At 40.4% G+C, this 24807-nt stretch overlaps 1 protein-coding gene across 1 annotated transcript; it reads right to left on the bottom strand.

Annotated features, from left to right (window-relative positions):
• Window positions 1–349: 349 nt before the first annotated feature.
• On the bottom strand, window positions 350–5065 carry LOC127306686 (RING-H2 finger protein ATL7). The gene is made up of 3 exons (XM_051337374.2): window positions 4446–5065; window positions 2954–3051; window positions 350–976 (listed from the first exon to the last, which is right to left on the bottom strand). The coding sequence occupies exons 1-3, from the start codon at window positions 4656–4658 to the stop codon at window positions 640–642; spliced, it is 648 nt and encodes a 215-aa protein (XP_051193334.1). The 5' UTR covers window positions 4659–5065; the 3' UTR covers window positions 350–639.
• Between the last annotated feature and the right edge of the window lie 19742 nt (window positions 5066–24807).

Genomic DNA, 24807 nt, shown 5'->3' with positions numbered 1-24807 from the left:
GGGCTCGGCCATGAATTCTTGGCCTAACGGTTGGGCCTCGGAGCTAGACTTTTAGCTTCGGGCTTTTTTAGCCTGGCCCGGAGCTCTACCTGGCCCAATAAATGCTTAGGTATATTGACAAGTGTGTGGCTAATAATATGCAAAAGGCAGGTATCATGACTTAAAATCTGCAAATCGCGAGTATCAAAACTAAATCGAGCCACATGCACAAATACACTGCTTGCTAGCGTATTTATGTGAGGACGGCCCTATCAACATACTATCTAAGACTGAAGACTGATCGAAGCTGGAGATTAGGAAATAGAGCATGAAATTCAGAACTTCAGAAGCGTTGGCGATTTCTCAAGGATAGGAGCAGCCACAAATATTTTCGCTGCTCCCAATCTGATCTATATTACTGTTTCCTGTGACAAACTGATAATATACAACAAATAAACATCACAAAGAACATCCAAAGAGCCACAGAAAGGAAAAAAAGGGGTGAAACTCGCTAATCTACAATCTCTGAATCAAACAAATCCGCTGCAATTCTATGTCCCAAAGGATCGTGTTGCAAGAAGGATGCACACGATTTCTGCAAATCGTCCTCGATGCTCCTCACCGAAGAATTTAGTCTGACCAACATGGCATGATTACACCTCAACGGTGTTCATGTTGGAGTTCAATGACCACTTCTAGTGATTCTTGTGAGGCTGGTCTGTTTTCTCGGCCTCCAGTACGATCACGATGAATAGGCAGTATCCAGTGAGGTGATCGACTGACAGAGCTCTCAGGGTGGCCAAGTAACCGTGGGGGGCTAGGGGCAGGGGAAGCAGTAGCTTTTCCACCGGGTAATTCCAGCGAGATTCGGCAGATTGGGCAAGTCGTCTGCTTTTGTAACCATGTGTCTATACAGGAAAGGTGAAAATTATGTCTGCATGTGGGCATGATCCGCAGAATCTCTTTCTCGTTGTATTCACCCAAACATATGGAGCACCTGTTGAAGAAAAGAAACGAAAAACAAGAAACTTGTTACTTGTTTGATTCAGAAGTCACATGTGAGCATTCTACACACATATCACAGTATATATAAAGAATCCTTATCAAGCAGGTAGCAGAACCCAAAAGGAATTTTTTCACATGATTTTTTCGTGTTCCTTACGGAAGACTGTATAACAAATGATATCTTCTAGGGAGGAAACTAACTTGATGAAGCCATAGATATGGACAAGAAATGAAGAAAAACATGCCATCTTCTAGTATTCTTTTCACCGAATAAATTCTTGACTCGAACTTCAAGAGAATCAAGTATATGAGATTGAAATAAGGCTAGTCGTGCTTATCTAGTACATAATGAAATCGATTTTGAAGGTTCAATATTGAATTGTCACAAAATCCACTGAAATCTCGCATAATAATGGATTACTATGCGAGGTTTCAGTGGTAAGCTACCAGACCTTCTCATTTCCTTTCTTCAATTGAAAACAACGAAAGAGTAACAAGGGACAGTCTTGTAAATCTCACCCAAGAAACATAGTACATAATTTGGTTGTTGCATTTTAAATAGCCTACAAATATCAACTGCAAAGCTAGCAAGTGAGGTGCATTTTAATTTGGGTTTTGCAATTCAGTTTCTAATTGAAGCACCTGACGACCAGCTGTCCAGTATACATGCTTCCAGGGCCGTATCTGAGAATTCAGAGGCCCTGTGCGAAATTTAACAATGGCACTGCTAAAGTGCAACCTAAAATACGACCGTAGAAAAAACATGTCATAGACCATTGTACATCTTCAGGTACACACTTCGAATAGTATAAAACTGGTCAAGAAATATAATTTAATATGCCGAATGGTATACTAATTTATATTAGTTGACAAAATTTATAGTTAATTTTTTTTACCCTCATAAACCGATATAGAGTGAGTACTAATCTCCAATATACTATAGCTTAAATATGCAGATATGTTGATTAGAACAGACCCCATTTTTATTAGCGTAAGAGATGATTTCTAGATATAAGACGATTTTGTCTTCTCTCCTCATTATTTAATTATGCACCACATAGGAAAAATAGTATGATATTTGTAATGTGGAATAACTAGCAATAACAATGTGGAGCATTTGTAAATACCTTAAAAGGCAATTGGTATTTGTATCTCTGTCATATATAGTCAATCAAACATGCTCAGGAGTAAGTATCAATATTTTTTATTAGAAATAATTTTTCTTGCCTGCAACAGTGACTTACTGGAACACTTAGCACATAAATTATTTCATACAAAAGTACTGTACTTTCTCCGGTTTAAAATAATTGCGAAAAAATAGATGTATCTAGGGCAGAAGTACATCCATTTTAAAACAATTATTGTATTTTGAACCGGAAAAAAATATCTTTTTACAAACGGCAGAAGTACTATACTATTATCTAGTTGTTCTTGAATTCTAAAAATATCGATGAGTCTATATACGCTTCCTGTGGAACTGTGCCTAGACGACATCCACTAAAACTAAAACTAGTACTACTACTAATCAGGAATTTTGAGGCCCCAGTTTTTTGGAGGCCCTGTGCGAGTGCACAGGCTGCACACGCTCTGGATACGGGCCTGCATGCTTCATAAGTTGGGTGATAACTCGTAGCTTCGAGCACCGTACCATCACAATTTTAAAATACTCCTTCCTTTCACTAATGTAAAAGCATTTAGATATTTCAAAGTGGATTATATACATACCAAAATGAGTGAACCTACACACTAAAACGCGTCTAGATACATGTATTTATGAAAAAAAAGAAGCTAAAAGGTCTTATATTAGTGAAAGGAGGGAGTATAATTTTGCAGCTGTTTGATACTTAGGTTACACATTGTGTTCTTCTGCATTCTAATTGACACCTTGTACATGCTTTGAGCAAAATATGAGATAAATAGGAGCAGAAAATATAGCAGTAGTCAGTACTAGATCATACAGTGTACTTACTGGGCATCATCTTTTGAATGGAAGGCCTCAGAGCTATAAGTCATCGTAGGAATCGCAGCAACAACAAAAGGTTCCAACCCACTGCAGGTATGCTCAATCTGTTAACACAATAAAATGAATTATGCCAAGTTAAGAACTATCAGGTAACTGTAAGTAAACTGACCCACAGGATAACAAGGCACAAGCATAATTCCTATGATGGGTATACATTTTTTAAAAGCACCGACTTTTCATTTCAGGCGACACAACAAGAAATAAAAGCAAAAAAAAAAAAAAAACAATATGATAGTGTGTGCAACAAAGCAAAGAAACATGGAGAGCATCTTACTACTTTAGAGTGCCTGCAAGATTGGCACTTGTGATGGTGTCGGTCAATCAATGAATGGTATGCTCAACTTATTACAAGAATTCTGAATGAGCTAAATTACACTCCTTAGTCATATATAAATGTGTGGGGGCAACTTTGCATCATCTTTCTCTAATTATCAAACATCGAGCTGTGGATGAAATGTAGGGACTAGGAAGGGGGCATAATGGACTATGTGCATACCCTTCTGTGGAAGGTTTTCAAGGCAAAGTTATACCATAACAAACTTAGTGAAATGAAACTGGAGATAGAGATTTTAAAAACGTGGCACATGTGTAGCTTTTCTGAATGCAAATCCTTGCATTTATGTAGTACAGTATAATTTTTCAGCTGGAAAGTTGGCCTGAGTGCATGACTGTAAAGCTGTGATATTCCAAAGGAGACCATGGTGGCAAGAATCCGGTTCTAACTTGTCTCAAGCAATTCAGACTACACTTTACATACAACACATTCACGATAGACAGTTTAATCACTTTTCCACTAACCTGTCTAGATGTACAAAAGAAAGTCAGAGGAAAAAGCAAGCCCGAAATGTTCACGCCTGCATTGTTCAGGTTAAGAGCGCAAGCAATCAAAGTGTCCATTATTCTCCTAATCATACGGCCTGACTCTGAAGATCGCACAGTTGGAAATGGTCAATTATTTTGCAGTACTGTTGGACCGATAAGGATTGCTCAAAGTTTGGAATTATTTTATTTTTGACCAGCCAATATGTTTAGTCATGCTAGTGAGCTTTCAACTTCACACAGAGGATTGGTGGATTAAAAAAAAACATACGTATTGTGAGTAAGAACTAAAGTGGACGCAGAAGAGCGCACTGGGTAGTATGCAAATGCAACCCTGATTTGAGGGCGCCAGCAATGCGCTTCGAACAGCCACTAGATCACTTGAATTGAACTTTGCGTGTTCATCCAATGAAAGAAAAAACGATGGACGAAGCTTTTGCGTGTTGTAAGCCAAAAAAAAAAAAAAAAAAAAAAACCAAAGACGATCGCGAATTAAGTAGGCGGCAATGACGCGCGCCGATCTCCATCGGATACGGTCACGCGTCAACATCGGTCAGCTACACACGTGTAGACAGGCAGGATGCTGATATGGTAGCGGTGATAGACGGAATTAGCTCACCGTGCGATCGAGATCCGCGGCGCGGAACTCGACGTCGAAGTCGAAGGGCGCCATGGCGCGTGCGGCGGCGGCGACCGCCGCGCCCGCGTCGGCGTCGCTGTCGGCCCGCACGGCGCGGCCGCAGATGAGGCGCGCGCAGACGAAGACGATGAAGGTGGCGCTCATCCCGAAGCCGATCACCGTGGTCACCAGATTCAGGCCCGACCCCAGCATCCCGCCCCGCCGCCGCCAGAGCCAGCAGCAGGATCAGCACGCGCGGGCGCGGCGAGGGAGACGAACGAGCAAGCGTGCGCGCGCGGGCAGGCGGTGTAGTCGATCACGGCAGCTGCTGCTTGAGCAGGATGCTGCGGCGTATAAGAGCGGCGCGGCTGGGGCCGAGGCGGGTGTCCATGGACGGGGCGCGGGGTTTGGGATTTGGGACTTGCGTGGGCCGCTGGCAAGGAATGATGCGGCGAAGGCTGGCGGGCGGCGGGTGGGAAATGGAATCCGGGAGGTTGGTGGGGGGAGTATCTTGCTGTGGCTTGCGCTGCCTACGCCGTGTTGCCGATCGCGCCTCTGGTTCTCCGGTCACCCCGCTTGAGATCTCTCTCTCTCTCTGACGCAGGGCCAAGGCTACCACGGCAGTCAGTGAGTCAGTGAGGCCGACGCTGCTGTGCGTTTGGATAGGAAGTAGAGGAAGGCGTGGGGCGGCGGGAGCCACCGGGACAGGTGGGGCGTGCGTCCAAGATTGGGCAGTCGCTAGTCGCCAAGCTGACTCACACATGGTATGGAACGACGAGACGGGTATGACGCGATATTATGCTCGTCTCCACTTGTGCTACGTGGGAATTCCTGCATTGCCTCCGATACACCCTCCCTCCACAAATAAGAGCATCTCTAACAGTCGAAGAATACCCTTTCGTTTTAGGGTTTCCTTTCTCCTCTTGCGACCCGGCGGGAGTCCAACTTGTCGCCGGCAGCTGGAGATTCTTTCCGATCGACGTCGAAGTTTTCGAGCTAGCAGATCTAACTGGTGGCGGAGGGTGTGGGGGAGGCTCTGGACCCCTGGACCATGGCGGATACCAGTGTTGGGAAGGAAGACGTGGTAACAAAAGAGGCAACGGCATCATCGGTTCATGGAGATGCGACTCATGCAGATGAGGAAGAACGGGGCGAATCTCTTGCCCCGGAACCAAAGGAGGAAATTGAATCCATGCTCAAACGCCTGGAGATCACAGAGGAAGAGGATGATGCGATCGATCTCTCGGGATTAATCGAAAATCGATCCGCCATGAAGTGGGCGGTTATCATGAAGGTGTGCCTTAAGGCTCCTTTTAGTCAGACAGCTTTTTATCAGAAGATGCAAGTGGCTTGGGCAGCGGCCTAGGAAGTCTCTTTCCGTGATTTGGATGAGTTTACCTATATTGCTCAATTTAAGTGTCTTGGTGACTGGAAGACAGCAATGCATGGAGGGCCATGGATGTTTAGGCGCAATGCTGTGGTGATTGAGGAATATGATGGTCTTGTCAACACAGAGACGATAGCCCTAGATTCTATTAGGGTTTGGATTCGTATTATGGGGCTTCCAGAGCTTGTGCGTAATACTGCAGCTGCTAAAGCTATGGCAGGAAAACTGGGAGAGGTTCTGGAGGTTGACCTGGGATTGAAGGGAGCTCCTTATGTCAAATTTGTTAGAGTATACATGAGGATTAAATTGAAGAAACCTTTGATGCGTTTTGTTACAGGAAGGGTGGATGCCGGGAAAGAGCCCCAAAAATTCAGGGTGCTCTATGAGAAAATGCCGCGGTTCTGTGCTCATTGCAGTGTGATTGGCCACATCGCCGAAGAATATGGTGATGGAGCTCATGATCCACAAAAATTCCAATATGGTGATTTCATGATGGTTCCTCAGGAAGAGTTTTGGTACCAGCCAAAAAAAGAATTTGTTACACGCCCTATGTCAAGTAACTTCAGAGGGAGAGGTGGAAGAGGCCGTGGTGGCAGATCTGGTCCTGCTCATTCTAATGAGGGCATGGATGTAGACGGTACCAACATGGGTACTCGTGGAGGCACTGGTGATAGTTCATGGTTGAGGAAACGTGATATGAATGTCAGGGATAACATCCCAAAAAACAATACACTAGCAATCATGTCTGGCTCTCATGTTGCTAATGTGATTGGAACTCTGGAGGGGAAAGCTACTGGAGAAACTACTCCACAGAAAGTTCAGCCACCAAAGAGACATAAGGGTGGAAACACAATGTGATGACCCAGCGTACCACTGCATGGTGTAGTACACAAGTCGTTGACATAACACAAGTGAAACACTGTTCCACTCATATTACATCTCTCAGAGTGGTACAACAGAAACATATTCGAGTCCAAGGTATGTCTATGGAAGGATACACAAACGGTTTACAGAAGATCAACACAGCCTCCTACTTTACATTGAGGTAAAAGTTCAAATAAAGCTCCCGAAGAATGACTCGTAGTCTAACTTATTGCTAATTCTAGCTTAATAGCTACTTGGCTTGCTATAGACATCTAGCTACTTAGGTGCTAGGATTAGGGAAATGTTCCCTTCTATTACTAGTCTAAGTTTCCACTTCAGCTGATGCAAAAGTTGACTCTATTGACTTCTTTGGATTCTTCATCTTGTTGTAGTTGACTTCTTTATCTTCGAGTTCCACAGTAGTTTATCCTCCGATGCCTCCATAGCTAAGCAGGGGATTTAAGAGTGGGATGAGTACGAGCGTACTCAACAGGTTCATATTAGGAAATAGGTGTATCATGCACTAGCTACAGCCATAGACCAGAAAAGTCATAGGCAAATGCAAGTTTTCATAAACATTTCTTCAAAAGGTTTATTTTATTCTGAAAACTATGCCCATCAGTCTTCACAGGTTGACCAGAACTTCATGGAGTTCCTTTCCTGCCGCGTTCGCAGTTCCCTTCCCGGAACAGGGAGTGACAGTCACAATTCAGTATCCTCTGCAGAGGTGCGTTACTTTTCCCATAAGAGACCTTATCCTTGTTGCCAACCAGGCGATATCTTTCCCGTTCACACTTCCTTGGTGTGAGGCCAGGTGTAAGATCCAAGCCCACACTGCCTTCTCCGCGACCCTGCAAACCCACCCTTTTGTCCATCCGTACACCCCCGGTAGACATCTCCCGTTCATACGGCTTTACCCCCGGTGTACTATGGACAATCCCTCATAGACGGTAGAGCCTCTCATCCACACGGATGGGGATTTTAAAGGCCATCCCAACCTACGGCAGTGCCTCCAGCACCCCGCCAGGCTCTATCAAGTCCGTTGGCGTGCAGGAGGGAAAAGATACAGCTGACTTCCCCAGAGCCATTATAGATCTTATGGTTAACGCGATATGTACGGCGCTAGAATCACTGGACGACATTGGTACTTAGTCCTAGATGAGTAGTACCCGTGCAATGGAACCTCCACCAATAAACACATACCATGGTTCCATTGCCCACCACATAGTCATATTCATAATTGTAAAGTAATGTTTTGCTTTTCAATGCATGAGTGATAAGTATAGTACTTTGCATATAGTTTGATAAAAATAATCAAATGACATGAGCAAGCGATGAACTTGCCTTTCTTGACTGCAAGATTATGCAGGCTAAAGCTTCGATACGTGAGAACTCCAAATTCTGAAATACCATCATTGTCCGGTAAGGGCAATGTTTAAAGAACTGGCAAAGATGCTATAATGCATAGTATGAGATGCAGTCGTCCCGAGCGTAACCTAACCTCGATGATTTAGCATGTATGAGTTGTAAAGATTTCTTTAGGGTTGGTTGCACTTTTAGGATGGTTCTCAAACAAGGTTCTTATTAGGGTTTGGTTATATTAGCATCATAAACAAGTGATATAAGGCATCATAACAAGCACACACATAAAGGACTTGTAGTTGAACAATATGTAAAAAGCAGTTGTCAATTTTAAGTTCTACAGGACATGGTTGATGATTACTTGTATTCTACTTCAAAAGAATAACTTTTGAAGAACATGTTGTTTAAGAAATAATGAGTATTTCAAAGAAGGATTAGGGCTTCTAAGGTTTGATTGACATCTGTACTTCAAAAGAATAACTTTTGAAGAACATGTTAAATAAGAATATGAACTACTATACATAGGAGCTATGTAACTCTAGGGTTTATTATTGGGTTCATTTAGTTTCACTAATAGGAACTAGTTGGTTCTTAACTTGGAATGGGTTTCTATATAGCAAGTATTGGTAGGGTTATTACTAGGGTTTCTTCTAAGCATCATATCAAAGGATGGTTATCCAGATGGTTCTATAAATTAGCTATTAGGGTTTACTATAGTTTCACAATTGCTTCACTAAGTAATCTCTAATTGATTCTAAACTAGATGGTTTATTATTTCTTAAATAGGGTTTAGTTGAATAGGGGCATGTGATGTGAATTGCTACACAAGGTTGGTACTAGGGTTCATTATTATGGTTCTACTAGGGTTTGATGGTTGAGGTTGATTCCAATGGTGTGGTATAATGGATTGGTGATCAATGGTGCTAACATGTCGTAATAAGCTAGGGTTTATACCTAGGTGGTACTAATTGGATCATATAAGTATAAATCAAAAATAAAGACATGAAATGATAATCTCATGTGACTTGGTTTTATGTTAGTGGATCATAAGCATGCATTCATTTGTTTCCTACTAGGGTTTTATAGGTATAAGTGAAGCTTATATGATCACATGGGCTAAACCCCTAGGGTTTTAGAACTGAAACAATTTATGATGAACACATAAAATAATGGGTTCAAGGTCTTACTTATATTAGAACTAGGGTTTCTAAATTATGGTACAACTCTTAAAATGATGATTGGCAATATAGATGTGGTATCTAATTACCTTGAAACAAAATTAATAATGGTTTGACATTCTATTAATTTTCACAAGAATTAATAATTAGGGTAACTCCTAATTAGGTTTAATTCAGAAATCAGGGTTTAACAATTGTTATTAGGTTTTTTTAAAAAAATAACTTGTTAATTAAAGAATGTTTAAGTTACAAAGTTTGAGTTATCAAAATAATATTAGTTGTTGGTATTTTCTTGCTTTATTAATATTCAAAGAAATAGTAAATGGCAATTTGCAAATTAGGGTTTATGAATTACCACTAATATTTTAATTGATGAACATATGATCAAGAAAATTAATCTTAACATTTTATTTACTTACTGAATAGATAATATTTAATTTTGAAACTTCACTAATTATTGAATTTAAATTGGATTTAAAACAAATGAAAAGGCATAATTAATAAAGTTAAAAATAAGTGAATTTTTATTTTTACACACATTTTTATTTTGTATTTTATTTGAATAGAGTTTATTTTTGTGAACATTTTGATATATTATTTATATTTTTCTGAGCTACAATGAATTTTATCTATTTCTGAAAAGTTTCAGTTATTTTCTGGAATTTGAAATTTAAACGAAATACTAAACGTACCGGCCAAACCCTAGTTACAGACACTGACGAGTGGGGCTTTTGACCAGTCAACTGCCACGCGGGCAGTAGACCAGGTCAAATCTGCTGAGGTGGCATTGGACACGTCCTCCTCGCCGTCGGCTCAACGCCGGCGTCCAGACGAGGACGGCGCCGCCGATTTAGTGACTCCCAGGACGCGCGAACACATGCTACCGAACCCCCGTGACCTACTAAGTACAATGGTGGTAGCCGTTTATCGAAAGGCTCACCGGAGCATCACCGGCATCCATGTGCTGCGGCGGCGCACTCCGGTGAATGATGAATCTCGAGCTACAGAGAGTTCTAAGAAACAAGGGTAGATGCTGGAGATGCGTGAGCTCACCAGGAAGACGATGAGACCCTCGGCGAGGCTGGAGGTGGTCGGAGACGAGCAAATCGTCCACCTCACCGATCATCACCGGCGAAAGGGAATGATCAAATTAGCTTGATTCCGCCCCCCTTTGGATGCGTAACTTGACCAGAAGAACGAGAATGTCGAGGCGCACCTCCTCGACCTAACGGTGGACTCCGGGGTGGCTTCAATCGACGGCTAGCCGGAGAACTGGCCGGCCATGGTGGTGGTTCCAGTGAGAGATAGAGAGTTCTAAATAGGGATTGAGAGGGCGGCGAAGATAGCTAGGGTTTTGGCGACCCTCCTCGTGTATTTATAGGGCTTGAGGAGGTCAGCATCGACGGAACGTCTGCGGCGACCGGCCGGGATGCACAGTAAGGTCGACGCTTGTTCTAAGCGCGAATCTTGACGATTTTGGATAGGCTCAGACGCGAGGACGATAGTGCGGAGCTCTAGAACCTTCTGCGGAGTCCGGGGTGAGCTTATCCACGATGAGGACGTGGCCAGAGCTCCTCTCTGCGCTGTCGACGCCGTGGGAGAAGGAGGAAGACGACGGCCCCCTTTTGTTTTCTGCCAGTGGTGAAACGGTAAGTGGTGGTGGGTTGGTGCTGGGCTGCGGTGCTAGGCCAAGGCTGGGCTATCCATGGGTCGGCTTCGGGCTGCTGCGGCCTGCCAGGTAAGGCCTCTCTCTCTCTATTTTATGTTTTCTTTTCTATTTTCTGTTTTTATATTCTGGTTTGAATTTGGTATTTTGAATTCAAATTGATTTTTGTTTTATTTTGCAGGTGCTAAATTATTTGAACATCAATATAATTTTATAATCATGTCCACTGCATAGTTTTGTTGTTTAAACAAATACTTAGTTTAGGATTTAATTGATATTTTGTGAGACTTGAATAAATAAAAATGGTTTAGGTATCTATTTCAATTCCCTATAAACTTTGGAACCAAATCTATTTAAATGATCTGAATTTTATAGCAGGTTCATAGTAAACATATTATTAATTTACTAGGGTGTTTAACACATTTTATTATGTGTAGAATTTTAGAATGGATGGTAATGAGAATGAGATGAATTCATCATTTTATGTGAAGGATTATTTCCTAAGATTTAGGCATATGGTTGGATAAACTCTATTTGTTTAATAATCTTGCTTAGCCACTTCTAGCTTAACTCATTTAGAATAGATTCTACACTCCTCATAGTTAATTCACTTTCTAAGGTGATGATTCAATTATGACATAATATTCCATTTGGGAAACTAAGCAAGGTAATTGGAAGTCAAAGTAGAATTGGATATTGGTTTCACTCTACTCATCCAATAGCATTAAGTCCTTAGATATATAGAGCTTGGTTTATATTTATGATCCATAATACACAAATTAGGGTTTATGTATGGATTCCTTATGGAATGGTTTAAGGTGTTGGTGATGCTTCACTAAATTGAAATATAAAATAGGCATGAGGCATGGCAGGGTTCTACTTATAATCCTAAGTGATACTTGGATTTAAATGCAAAGGTGATCTAGGGTTTTAGTAGTGATCACCCAAGTGATACACAACTAGGTTTAGGATAAGGTATAAGCTTGGGTTATGTTTCATTGGCTAGGCTACTCCTCCTCACTAAGTTAGAGTTCTAATATCAAGGCAATGTTAGGTTTATCTCAAGGGTTTGGATAGGCAAGGTTTAAATACAATAGCATTACTACTCTACACAAGACATGAGAATTGGTTTGGTTAACTACTAATGATTTACTTATTATTTCATGAGAAGAATGAGATCTATGGATCACATATATAGGTTTAACTTATTATCTCAATTTATAAGGTAAGATCATGCATTAGACATGATCCACTTATTCCTCACTAATCTCTCTTCCTTAATACTTGTCTCAACAAACTCACTGAGATTCTTAGGGTTTATGATCATCACCCAAATTGTAATGATCACAACATTTGTATCCTTTGGATTACTAGTAAAAGAGGTTCTCACTTACCATCAAATGGTGGCTAGATGAATTAGGGTTTAGCACTTAACTTGAATTTCTCATGGCAATAGTTAATATTAATGTCTTACCTCACTTGGATAGGATTTAAATATTAACCTAGAGTTATACTTAATGGACAATATAAACATATGAATAGTTCTCTCCTCTCTCTAAGGTTTAATAGGAATAGGTTTGAGTGGTCAAGATGGAATAGTCAAGGGTTGATAAAGAATAATATGAATACCCTTGACATGGATTCAAGTCTTGTAGTTGAAAAGATATCCCATGCACAACATGATAGAAACATTGATTAAGTAGAAGACATGGAAAAGATAAGTAAAGAATAGTTTCTTAATTAATTGTATTCTTAGATTTATAGTTGAATAATTATTCATTTGTTGTTGTAAGGAATGTCATGTTGAGATCTTTGATAAGATCTTGTAGCTGACCTTTACTTAAGATGTTGTTTGTTGTTAAAACTAATTCCATTTGATCTAGCCCATAGATAGAATCATCTCTACCCAAAACAGGGTTTTAGCAAAGATCACAGTGAAGTTTATAGCGCTTGACTTGATGATCTACTTCAATTCCAGCAAGTCAAGTGAAACTTCAGTTACTGTGGCAAGTTTTGTTTGAAAGCGCGAAAATTCCCCGGATTTTCTATGCATGAATGCAATGCACACTTTGGTGTTCTCTCATTTTGTAGCCTCTAAACCTGGGATATTACAGCCTCTCCCCCTTAAACTGAACTTCGTCCCGAAGTTCAAACGCTCTCATGTTTCAGAATGTAGAACTGACTTGAACAGATCACAATCCTTTCAAACTCCATGGTGATCTCATCAGATATAATTGGATATATCCCTTATCCAGGTCCTTCCTGGAGTCCTCTAATGTCTGGCACTGATACTTCCTTTAATTCTAGGATGATTAGGACAACTTCTTATGCTAATGGCTTTACTAATGGTTGTGGTGATAACTTCCTATCTGGGTACTCAAATCTTGGTTCTACCAGCTGCGGTGATCCAAAGCTTAATTATAAAATATTTATTTAAGGTAGGGTATTGTTTTCCCTTACTACAAAAACGAAAGTAATGGTACTTAATAAGGTATCAACAATAGGCATAGTCCTGGTGGTTTATTCCTACGATTGGATTAGACTCATTTAGTCCTTCCAATCATGGCTTCTAGTTTATATTATGAACCTTCTTTTGGTTTCTTTAGGTTCCATGGAAGGAATCTTTCTAATAGGCTTAAGTTTTGGTATGGTAAAACTTCTTCGGTCTTTTGCCTTCTTAACTTTGATTGTCCTCCGACATCTTCTTCATCCAACTTCATTATCTTAGACTTACTTAAGCTCTTCTGCTTCTGAGTAATTAATTACCCATTCAAGTTAAAATTAACTCTTACTTCCTCGAGATATGAACCTCGGCTTCTGGTCTGACATCCTCCAGAGAGTACTTTTGTATGGGTACTTCCCAACAACCTTATGAAAATAAGATTGTACTTCCTCCCAGATCAGACATTTTTCTTCGTCTATCATACTCCAAGTCATATTTTAATACTTCTCCTTCAGCCTTCCTCTCCCCCTTGGAGTTTACTAATGATCTTCAAGCTCCTTTTCTTCTAATCATTAAACTCCAAGGTTAGAAGATTGGTCTTGGTCTAGCTTTTAGCTTGTACTATTCTAGAGTCTCACGAAGAATTCTTTGCGGTGTATCCAGACAATTGTGGGTATCCGATGTGAATCCTCCGATGAAATGGTTACGAACTACGGAATACCAGCTGCGAAATACTAGCTGCGGAATCCCTCTTTCTTTTAGAGTGAAAGAAATGTTCAAGCTGCGGACTATTGGATGCCATCTGGAAACTATCTAGCACCAGATGTTGCTTATTGGATACCAGTTGTGGCTATTTTATGGTTCTAGTCAACATCTACCTACCAGATGCGGATACTTTTATGGTTTTAATTAAGATATACCTCACTTTCAATACTTCCTCATCATGACTATTCTATATTAGCTGCGGTCTTATTATGCCAGCTGCGACTTTACTTGTCCATTCTCCTTCTTATAGGGTTTGTTTTGCAAGAAACCACTTGTTGACACTATGAAAATAGTATCTTAAGTGACTTCACTTGCATTCCCTTCTTCCATAATGAATATGGCTCCACTTCTACTGCTCCATATTCACTATTTTTCTCACTTCCATGGTACTTCCATGTTGAAGTACTCCTTAATTAAGGATAAAAGTGAGTTTTAATTGGTCCTTCCTTCAGATTGTTGTGGTTGCTTCCCACAACTTTACTTCGTTCTTCTAGTGAACCTTCATCTTGTCTTCAGACTCTTCAGAATTCGTCACTTCCTCACACGAATACCTTTACCCTCTAGATCTATAAAATCAAGTAAGAGCTTGATATTGCAACATGAATTTGCATATCAAAGTCAAACTTCATGTATGGATCTAGTCAAACAATAAAAATCCAATAAAATCCAAGAAAATTCAGCTTTGTGTTTATAATACACATCCTTATATGCCTGAATATAGTAGTTGGGTATGACATCACTAAACATCAGGCTCAGATGTGTAGTATATAACACCACATAAGATAGGTTTAAGTTGTGATACTTAGCACTTATATATGGATTACTACTATTTATCTCAATATTTACCTCGATTGCACACTTGCAATCAAATAAACTTGAGCAAATTGGTCTAAATGGATTATGGTTGACCTAATTTCCTTGGGAAGTGCTAACTGAACTTCCATTCAATTGAAAACTAACCTCACATGATCTCTCGAAACCATAACATAGCTACTCTCAACTCCTGATTGTTAAAGTTTACCACCAATAACTCCAAGTTTCTCTATAAGTTATGCTCTAACCAAACCTTCTTCCGACTATCATCTATGGTTCGAGCATACTTGGCACAGTTTCCAGGATTTTAAGGCCTAAGTTTTTTGAACTATTCCCTAAATCCTACTCCTTATCATCCTTTTGTTGTCGTACTTATGATGGTCTACTCCATCACATCATGACTCTCAAGTGAATCATATATGATTACCAACTCTACCATGAAAAGTAGACTTATATAACTCCTATCACTCTTCCTTACCTCCTATGATTGACTCATCATAGATCTAAACTACCTAGTATGACTTATCTTCCTCATATAATACCAGTCATTTGACATTTTAAACGACTCTTACTTAGCTATAACATGTCTTGGTATACATCTTCCAATAGGATATCTTCCTTATGGTTGTATCCTCTCTTTGGACTACCATGTATTGTATTCCAACTGTGGTCTACTACCACCCATTATCTTATGCTTCAATGGAGTTCTACTTATTTGGAATGAAGCAAGATAACTAATTAACTTTACTTAAGAAAATAGATAAGAAAGATTGACTCAAGTGTGTCAGGATTATTCTCAAATGAATACCCATCTCAAGTCAAAAGAATTGTTGGCTTAGCATAGTGTACTTAGCTAATACAACTTCCTATAGACACTACCAAACCTATAGGTCTCCTTTAAAGGGTTTTAATCCTAGGGTCAAAGCATTTGCTCTGATACCAGCTGTGATGACCCAGCGTACCACTGCATGGTGTAGTACACAAGTCGTTGACATAACACAAGTGAAACACCGTTCCACTCATATTACATCTCTCAGAGTGGTACAACAGAAACATATGCGAGTCCAAGGGATGTCTATAGAAGGATACACAAACGGTTTACAGAAGATCAACACAGCCTCCTACTTTACATTGAGGTAAAAGTTCAAATAAAGCTCCCGAAAAACGACTCGTAGTCTAACTTATTGCTAATTCTAGCTTAAGAGCTACTTGGCTTGCTATAGACATCTAGCTACTTAGGTGCTAGGATTAGGGAAATGTTCCCTTCTATTACTAGTCTAAGTTTCCACTTCAGCTGATGCAAAAGTTGACTCTATTGACTTCTTTGGATTCTTCATCTTGTTGTAGTTGACTTCTTTGTCTTCGAGTTCCACGGTAGTTTATCCTCCGGTGCCTCCATAGCTAAGCAGGGGATTTAAGAGTGGGATGAGTACGAGCGTACTCAACAAGTTCATATTAGGAAATAGGTGTATCATGCACTAGGTACAGCCATAGACCAGAAAAGTCATAGGCAAATGCAAGTTTTCATAAACATTTCTTCAAAAGGTTTATTTTATTCTGAAAACTATGCCCGTCAGTCTTCACAGGTTGACCAGAACTTCATGGAGTTCCTTTCCTGCCGCGTTCGCAGTTCCCTTCCCGGAACAGTGAGTGATAGTCACAATTCAGTATCCTCTGCAGAGGTGCGTTACTTTTCCCATAAGAGACCTTATCCTTGTTGCCAACCAGGCGATATCTTTCCCGTCCACACTTCCTTGGTGTGAGGCCAGGTGTAAGATCCAAGCCCATACTGCCTTCTCCGCGACCCTGCAAACCCACCCTTTTGTCCATCCGTACACCCCCGGTAGACATCTCCCGTTCATACGGCTTTACCCCCGGTGTACTATGGACAATCCCTCATAGACGGTTGATACGTCTCCAACGTATCCATAATTTCTGATGTTCCATGCTTGTTTTATGACAATACTTACATGTTTTGCTCGCACTTTATAATGTTTTTATGCGTTTTCCGGAACTAACCTATTAACAAGATGCCACAGTGCCAGTTCCTGTTTTCTGCTGTTTTTAGTTCCAGAAAGGCTGTTCGGGCAATATTCTCGGAATTCGACGAAACGAAGACCAAACATCATAATTCACCGAGACGGACCAGGACACCGAAGGGGAGTCAGAGGGGAGGCCTGGGGCCCCCACACCATAGGGCCGCGCGGGCAGGCCCCTGGCCGCGCCGGCCTAAGGGGAGGGCGCCCTGGTGCCCCTCCTGCGCCGCCTCTTCGCCTATATAAGCCCTTTCGACCTAAAAACGCGATACCGGTTGACGAAACTCCAGAAAGACTCCAGGGGCGCCGCCACCATCGCGAAACTCCAATTCGGGGGACAGAAGTCTCTGTTCCGGCACCCTGCCGGGATGGGGAAGTGCCCCCGGAAGCCATCTCCATCGACGCCACCGCCTCCATCATGCTCCGTGAGTAGTTCCCCCATGGACTACGGGTTCTAGCTGTAGCTAGTTGGTACTCTCTCTCCCATGTACTTCAATACAATGATCTCATGAGCTGCCTTACATGATTGAGATTCATCTGATGTAATCGGTGTTGTGTTTGTTGGGATCCGATGGATTGTTACATTATGATTAGTCTATCTATAAAGTTTGTGAAGTTATTGTTGCTGCAATCTTGTTGTGTTTAATGCTTGTCACTAGGGCCCGAGTGGCATGATCTTAGATTTAAGCTCTATACTTATTGCTTAGATTGTATCTACAAGTTGTTTGCACATGTCTATGTCCGGAACCAAAGGCCCCAAAGTGACAGAAATTGGGACAACTGGAGGGGAAGGCTTAGATATGAGGATCACATGTTTTCATGGAGTGTTAATGCTTTGCTCCGGTGCTCTATTAAAATGAGTGCCTTAATTTCCAGTAGATTCCCTAGAGGCCCGGCTGCCACCGGCTGGTAGGACAAAAGATGTTGTACAAGTTTCTCATTGCGAGCACATATGACTATATATGGAAAACATGCCTACATGATTAATAATCTTGATGATCTGTCTTAATGCTATTTCAATCCTATCAATTGCCCAACTGTAATTTGTTCACCCAACACTTGTTATTGGAGAGTTACCACTAGTGTAGATAGCTGGGAACCCCGGTACATCTCTCATCATCATATACTCGTTCTACATGTCATTGGAAGTAGTATCAACTATTTTCTGGTGCCATTGCTCTCATATTACTGCTACTGCTGCTGTGTTACTGTTACTACTGCTCTCATATTACTGCTGCTTTCACATCACCCCTGTTACTAGTGCTTTTCCAGGTGTAGCTGAATTGACAACTCAGTTGTTAAGGCTTATAAGTATTCTTTACCTCCCCTTGTGTCGAATCAATAAATTTGGGTTTTACTTCCCTCGAAGACTGTTGCGATCCCCTATACTTGTGGGTCATCAAGACTATTTTCTGGCGTCGTTGCTGGGGAGGCATAGCTCTACTCATAAGTTCACCTGGGGAGTACACTCTACATCTCTCTCTGTTTTATTTTATTTTGTTTTGCTTAGTTTACTTTTGTCTAGTTTCTTTTTGTTTTGTTTTATTTTCCCTATATACCCAAAAATCCATAAAAATTTGAAAAACCGAAAAATTAAAAACTGCTATTATGGGAGAACCTACAACCTATTTGGAGCTTATAGTATTATATAATAATTATAGAGAATCAAGAACGGGAAAAGTTATGAGTGCTGTGATAGAAAAACTGAATACAATTGCTAAAATCTTGCTTAAACGCCATGATATAAACTGTTGCTCTCAACAGGATACTAAACATCTTAAATTTCAATGTGGCTTTAGTGAAGAGGTTTTAATTAAGAACTATAATTGGAATAGCTATATTCATTTTGGGTTCGAAGAGGTAGAACAATTTGTCATATTTATGGGACCCTCTGAGATAGAATCCTTCATGGCTAAAAATTATGAAACTTGTGTTGTTTGTAAGGACCTTAAAGATTATGTCTCTTCTATCCTTAATTTTTGCATAGAAAGTTACAACGATAATCCTTATATCATTGATTATAAAGAGAGACTCATTAATGCACAAGAATGCACTCACAATTTGCAGGAACCTGTGGAAGAAGAAATTGATGAACCTGAAAGCTCATTGGATGAAAAAGAGGAGGAAATTGATGAACCTGAAAGCTCATTGGATGAAAAAGAGGAGGAGAGTGATGAACAAAAGGAGGAAGAATGGATTAGCTACCCATGCCAACCTTCTAATGAGAGTAACTCTTTATCTCTTACACTATTTGATTGTCCTACATGCTTACCAAAGGAGGATGAGTGTTATGTTCCCGTGGATTCTCTTGAAATATTCCCTATGAGTAAAACTTGTGAGAATAATTATGCTACTGTTATCTACGATAATCCATGCTATTTTGATAAATCTTATGATAATGCTTTGTTTATGCCTGATGTCGAAATGCATGGTACTAAAGAGTTTTGCTTAGCAAATGTTTATGATAAATCTCTAGATGATGGTCCTATGTTACTTGATACTATTAATTGTACTACTAATGAAAATGGGATTGGAGAGTTCTTGACTTTATCTATGAGTCCCATATCTTTTGAGATTGATCAATCATCTTGTTACATTATTGATAAAAGTGGTTTAGAAAGTTTTGATCCTATTATTTTTGAACTTGATAAAAATTATGTGTTTGTGGATCATGAAAAGTATGCTGCATGTGATAGTTATATTGTTGAGTTTGTTCATGATGCTACTGAAAATTATTATGAGAGAGGAAAATATGGTTGTAGAAATTTGCATGGTACTAAAACACCTCTCTATATGCTGAAAATTTTGAAGTTACTCTTGTTTTATCTTCTTATGCTTGTCACTTTGTTCTTTATGAATTTATTTGTGTACAAGATTCCTATGCATAGGAAGTGGGTTAGAATTAAATGTGTTTTGAATTTGCTTCTTGATGCTCTCTTTTGCTTCAATTCTTATTTCTTGCGAGTGCATCATTAAAACTGCTGAGCCCATCTTAATGGCTATAAAGAAAGCACTTCTTGGGAGATAACCCATGTCTTTATGTTGCTACTGTTTTGTTGTGTCTTGGAAGTTGTTACTACTGTAGCAACATCTCCTTATCTTTATTTTATTGCATTGTTGTGCCAAGTGAAGTCTCTAATAGAAGGTTGATACTAGATTTGGATTTCTGCGCAGAAACAGATTTCTATCTGTCACGAATCTGGGCAGGGCTCTCTGTAGGTAACTCAGAAAAATCTGCCAATTTACGTGCGCGTTCCTCAGATATGTACGCAACTTTCGTTAGTTTTGAGTTTTCTGATTTGAGCAACGGAAGTACCGTTTAAAAATTCATGTTTACTGGCTGTTCTGTTTTGACAGATTCTGTCTCTGTTTTTTGCATTGTCTCTTGTGGACTTTAAGCAAGGCTTTCTAGACGTGGAGAGCTGTAGCTAATGTTTTATTGAGTTGTTGCAATGTGTCACTACAGGACCAAGGTGGATTCAAGTTTTTTGAGTACTAACCCCTCTAATGAAGTTTATGAGAAGTTTGGTGTGAAGGAAGTTTTCAAGGGTCAAGAGAGGAGGATGATATATGATCAAGAAGAGTGAAAAGCCTAAGCTTGGGGATGCCCCCGTGGTTCATCCCTGCATATTTCAAGAAGACTCAAGCGTCTAAGCTTGGGGATGCCCAAGGCATCCCCTTCTTCATCAACTTATCAGGTTTCTTCTATTGAAACTATATTTTTATTCGGTCACATCATATGTGCTTTACTTGGAGCGTCTGTGTGCTTTTATTTTTGTTTTTGTTTGAATAAGATCGGATACTAGAAATCCTTGTGTGGGAGAGAGACACGCTCCGCTTTTTCATATGAACACTTGTTCTTCGTTTTACTTTTAATGTTCAATGATAAAAGTTGGAAGCTACAACACTTATGGTTATTTGGTTGAAAACAGAAAATGCCTCATATTGACTTGGATAATTTGACACTTGGCAATTGTTTTGAGCTCTCAAGTAGACCATGTTTAATTTCATGCATCATGTAGTTTGAACCTATTAGTGGAGAACTACCGTAGAGCTTGTTGAAATTGGTTTGCATGATTGGTCTCTCTTAAGGTCTAGATATTTTCTGGTAAAAGTGTTTGAGCAACAAGGAAGACGTGTAGAGTATTATAATGCCTGCAATATGTTTTTATGTGAGTTTTGCTGTACCGGTTCATACTTGTGTTTGCTTCAAATAACCTTGCTAGCCAAAGCCTTGTACTGAGAGGGAATGCTTCTCGTGCATCCAAAACCTTGAGCCAAAACCTATGCCATTTGTGTCCACCATATCTACCTACTATGTGGTATTTCCTGCCATTCCAAGCAAATACTTCATGTGCTACCTTTAAACAATTCAAAAGCTATTATCTCTTATTTGTGTTAATGTTTTATAGCTCATGAGGAAGTATGTGGTGTTTTATCTTTCGATCTTGTCATTTACTTTTGACAGACTTTCACAATGGACTTGTGGCTTCATCCGCTTATCCAATAATTTTGCAAAAAGAGCTGGCGCGGGGTTCCCAGCCCCCAATTAATCAACTTTCATTAATAATTCTCTTCACATGTTTTGCTCTGATTCATCAGTAAGCAACTTAATTTTGCAAATAGACACTCCTTCATGGTATGTGAATGTTGGAAGGCACCCGAGGATTCGGTTAGCCATGGCTTGTGAAAGCAAAAGGTTGGGAGGAGTGTTATCCATAAATAATGAAACTAAAGTACATGTGTAAACAAAAGAGAAGAGGGATGATCTACCTTCCTGGTAGAGATAACGTCCTTCATGGGAGCCGCTCTTGAAAGTCTGGTTGATAAGGTAGTTAGAGTACCCATTACCATTCGTTGACAACAACAAACACCTCTCAAAATTTTACTTTTATGCTCTCTATATGATTTCAAAACTTAAAAAGCTCTAGCACATGATTTAATCCCTGCTTCCCTCTGCGAAGGGCCTTTCTTTTACTTCATGTTGAGTCAGTTTACCTACTTCCTTCCATCTTAGAAGCAAACACTTGTGTCAATTGTGCATTGATTCTTACATACTTGCATATTTGCATTCATCATATTACTTTGTGTTGACAATTATCCATGAGATATGCATGTTGAAAGTTGAAAGCAACTGCTGAAACTTAAATCTTCCTCTGTGTTGCTTCAATGCCTTTACTTTGAATTTATTGCTTTATGAGTTAACTCTTATGCAAGACTTTTGATGCTTGTCTTGAAAGTATTATTCATGAAAAGTTTTGCTATATGTTATCTATTTGTTAGCAACTATAGATCATTGCCTTGAGTCACTGCATTCATCTCATATGCTTTATAATAGGATGATCAAGATTATGTAAGTAGCATGTCACTACAGAAATTATTCTTTTTATCATTTACCTACTCGAGGGCGAGTAGGAACTAAGCTTGGGGATGCTGATACGTCTCCAACGTATCCATAATTTCTGATGTTCCATGCATGTTTTATGACAATACTTACATGTTTTGCTCGCACTTTATAATGTTTTTATGCATTTTCCGGAACTAACCTATTAACAAGATGCCACAGTGCCAGTTCATGTTTTCTGCTGTTTTTGGTTCCAGAAAGGCTGTTCGGGCAATATTCTCGGAATTCGACGAAACGAAGACCAAACATCATAATTCACCGAGACGGACCAGGACACCGAAGGGGAGTCAGAGGGGAGGCCTGGGGCCCCCACACCATAGGGCCGCGCGGGCAGGCCCCTGGCCGGGCCGGCCTATGGGGAGGGCGCCCTGGTGCCCCTCCTGCGCCGCCTCTTCACCTATATAAGCCCTTTCGACCTAAAAACGCGATACCGGTTGACGAAACTCCAGAAAGACTCCAGGGGCACCGCCACCATCGCGAAACTCCAATTCGGGGGACAGAAGTCTCTGTTCCGGCACCCTGCCGGGACGGGGAAGTGCCCCCGGAAGCCATCTCCATCGACGCCACCGCCTCCATCATGCTCCGTGAGTAGTTCCCCCATGGACTACGGGTTCTAGCTGTAGCTAGTTGGTACTCTCTCTCCCATGTACTTCAATACAATGATCTCATGAGCTGCCTTACATGATTGAGATTCATCTGATGTAATCGGTGTTGTGTTTGTTGGGATCCGATGGATTGTTACATTATGATTAGTCTATCTATAAAGTTTGTGAAGTTATTGTTGCTGCAATTTTGTTGTGTTTAATGCTTGTCACTAGGGCCCGAGTGGCATGATCTTAGATTTAAGCTCTATACTTATTGCTTAGATTGTATCTACAAGTTGTTTGCACATGTCTATGTCCGGAACCAAAGGCCCCAAAGTGACAGAAATTGGGACAACTGGAGGGGAAGGCTTAGATATGAGGATCACATGTTTTCACGGAGTGTTAATGCTTTGCTCCGGTGCTCTATTAAAAGGAGTGCCTTAATTTCCAGTAGATTCCCTAGAGGCATTTGCCGCCACCGGCTGGTAGGACAAAAGATGTTGTACAAGTTTCTCATTGCGAGCACGTATGACTATATATGGAAAACATGCCTACATGATTAATAATCTTGATGTTCTGTCTTAATGCTATTTCAATCCTATCAATTGCCCAACTGTAATTTGTTCACCCAACACTTGTTATTGGAGAGTTACCACTAGTGTAGATAGCTGGGAACCCCGGTCCATCTCTCATCATCATATACTCGTTCTACATGTCATTGGAAGTAGTATCAACTATTTTCTGGTGCCATTGCTCTCATATTACTGCTACTGCTGCTGTGTTACTGTTACTACTGCTCTCATATTACTGTTGCTTTCACATCACCCCTGTTACTAGTGCTTTTCCAGGTGCAGCTGAATTGACAACTCAGTTGTTAAGGCTTATAAGTATTCTTTACCTCCCCTTGTGTCGAATCAATAAATTTGGGATTTACTTCCCTCGAAGACTGTTGCGATCCCCTATACTTGTGGGTCATCAACGGTAGAGCCTCTCATCCACACGGATGGGGATTTTAAAGGCCATCCCAACCTACGGCAGTGCCTCCAGCACCCCGCCAGGCTCTATCAAGTCCGTTGGCGTGCAGGAGGGAAAAGATACAGCTGACTTCCCCAGAGCCATCATAGATCTTATGGTTAACGCGATATGTACGGCGCTAGAACCACTGGACGGCATTGGTACTTAGTCCTAGATGATTAGTACCCGTGCAATGGAACCTCCACCAATAAACACATACCATGGTTCCATTGCCCACCACATAGTCATATTCATAATTGTAAAGTAATGTTTTGCTTTTCAATGCATGAGTGATAAGTATAGTACTTTGCATATAGTTTGATAAAAATAATCAAATTACATGAGCAAGCGATGAACTTGCCTTTCTTGACTGCAAGATTATGCAGGCAAAAGCTTCGATACGTGAGAACTCCAAATTCTGAAATACCATCATTTTCCGGTAAGGACAATGTTTAAAGAACTGGCAGAGATGCTATAATGCATAGTATGAGATGCAATCGTCCCGAGCGTAACCTAACCTCGATGATTTAGCATGTATGAGTTGTAAAGATTTCTTTAGGGTTGGTTGCACTTTTAGGATGGTTCTCAAACAAGGTTCTTATTAGGGTTTGGTTATATTAGCATCATAAACAAGTGATATAAGGCATCATAACAAGCACACACATAAAGACTTGTAGTTGAACAATATGTAAAAAGCAGTTGTCCATTTTAAGTTCTACAAGACATGGTTGATGATTACTTGTATTCTACTTCAAAAGAATAACTTTTGAAGAACATGTTGTTTAACAAATAATGAGTATTTCAAAGAAGGATTAGGGCTTCTAAGGTTTGATTGACATCTGTACT

Source organism: Lolium perenne, chromosome 6, assembly GCF_019359855.2.
Source record: "Lolium perenne isolate Kyuss_39 chromosome 6, Kyuss_2.0, whole genome shotgun sequence".
Lineage (NCBI taxonomy): Eukaryota > Viridiplantae > Streptophyta > Magnoliopsida > Poales > Poaceae > Lolium > Lolium perenne.
This window is presented reverse-complemented; position numbering and strand designations above follow the sequence as displayed.

Excerpts from the sequence above, each read along its gene's own strand:
- LOC127306686 (XM_051337374.2), bottom strand. The coding sequence starts at position 4,658 with ATGCTGGGGTCGGGCCTGAATCTGGTGACCACGGTGATCGGCTTCGGG. Across the intron at positions 3,052-4,445 it reads CCGCGGATCTCGATCGCACG|ATTGAGCATACCTGCAGTGG; the intron begins GTGAGCTAATTC and ends TTGTGTTAACAG. Across the intron at positions 977-2,953 it reads CATTCAAAAGATGATGCCCA|GTGCTCCATATGTTTGGGTG; the intron begins GTAAGTACACTG and ends TTTCTTCAACAG.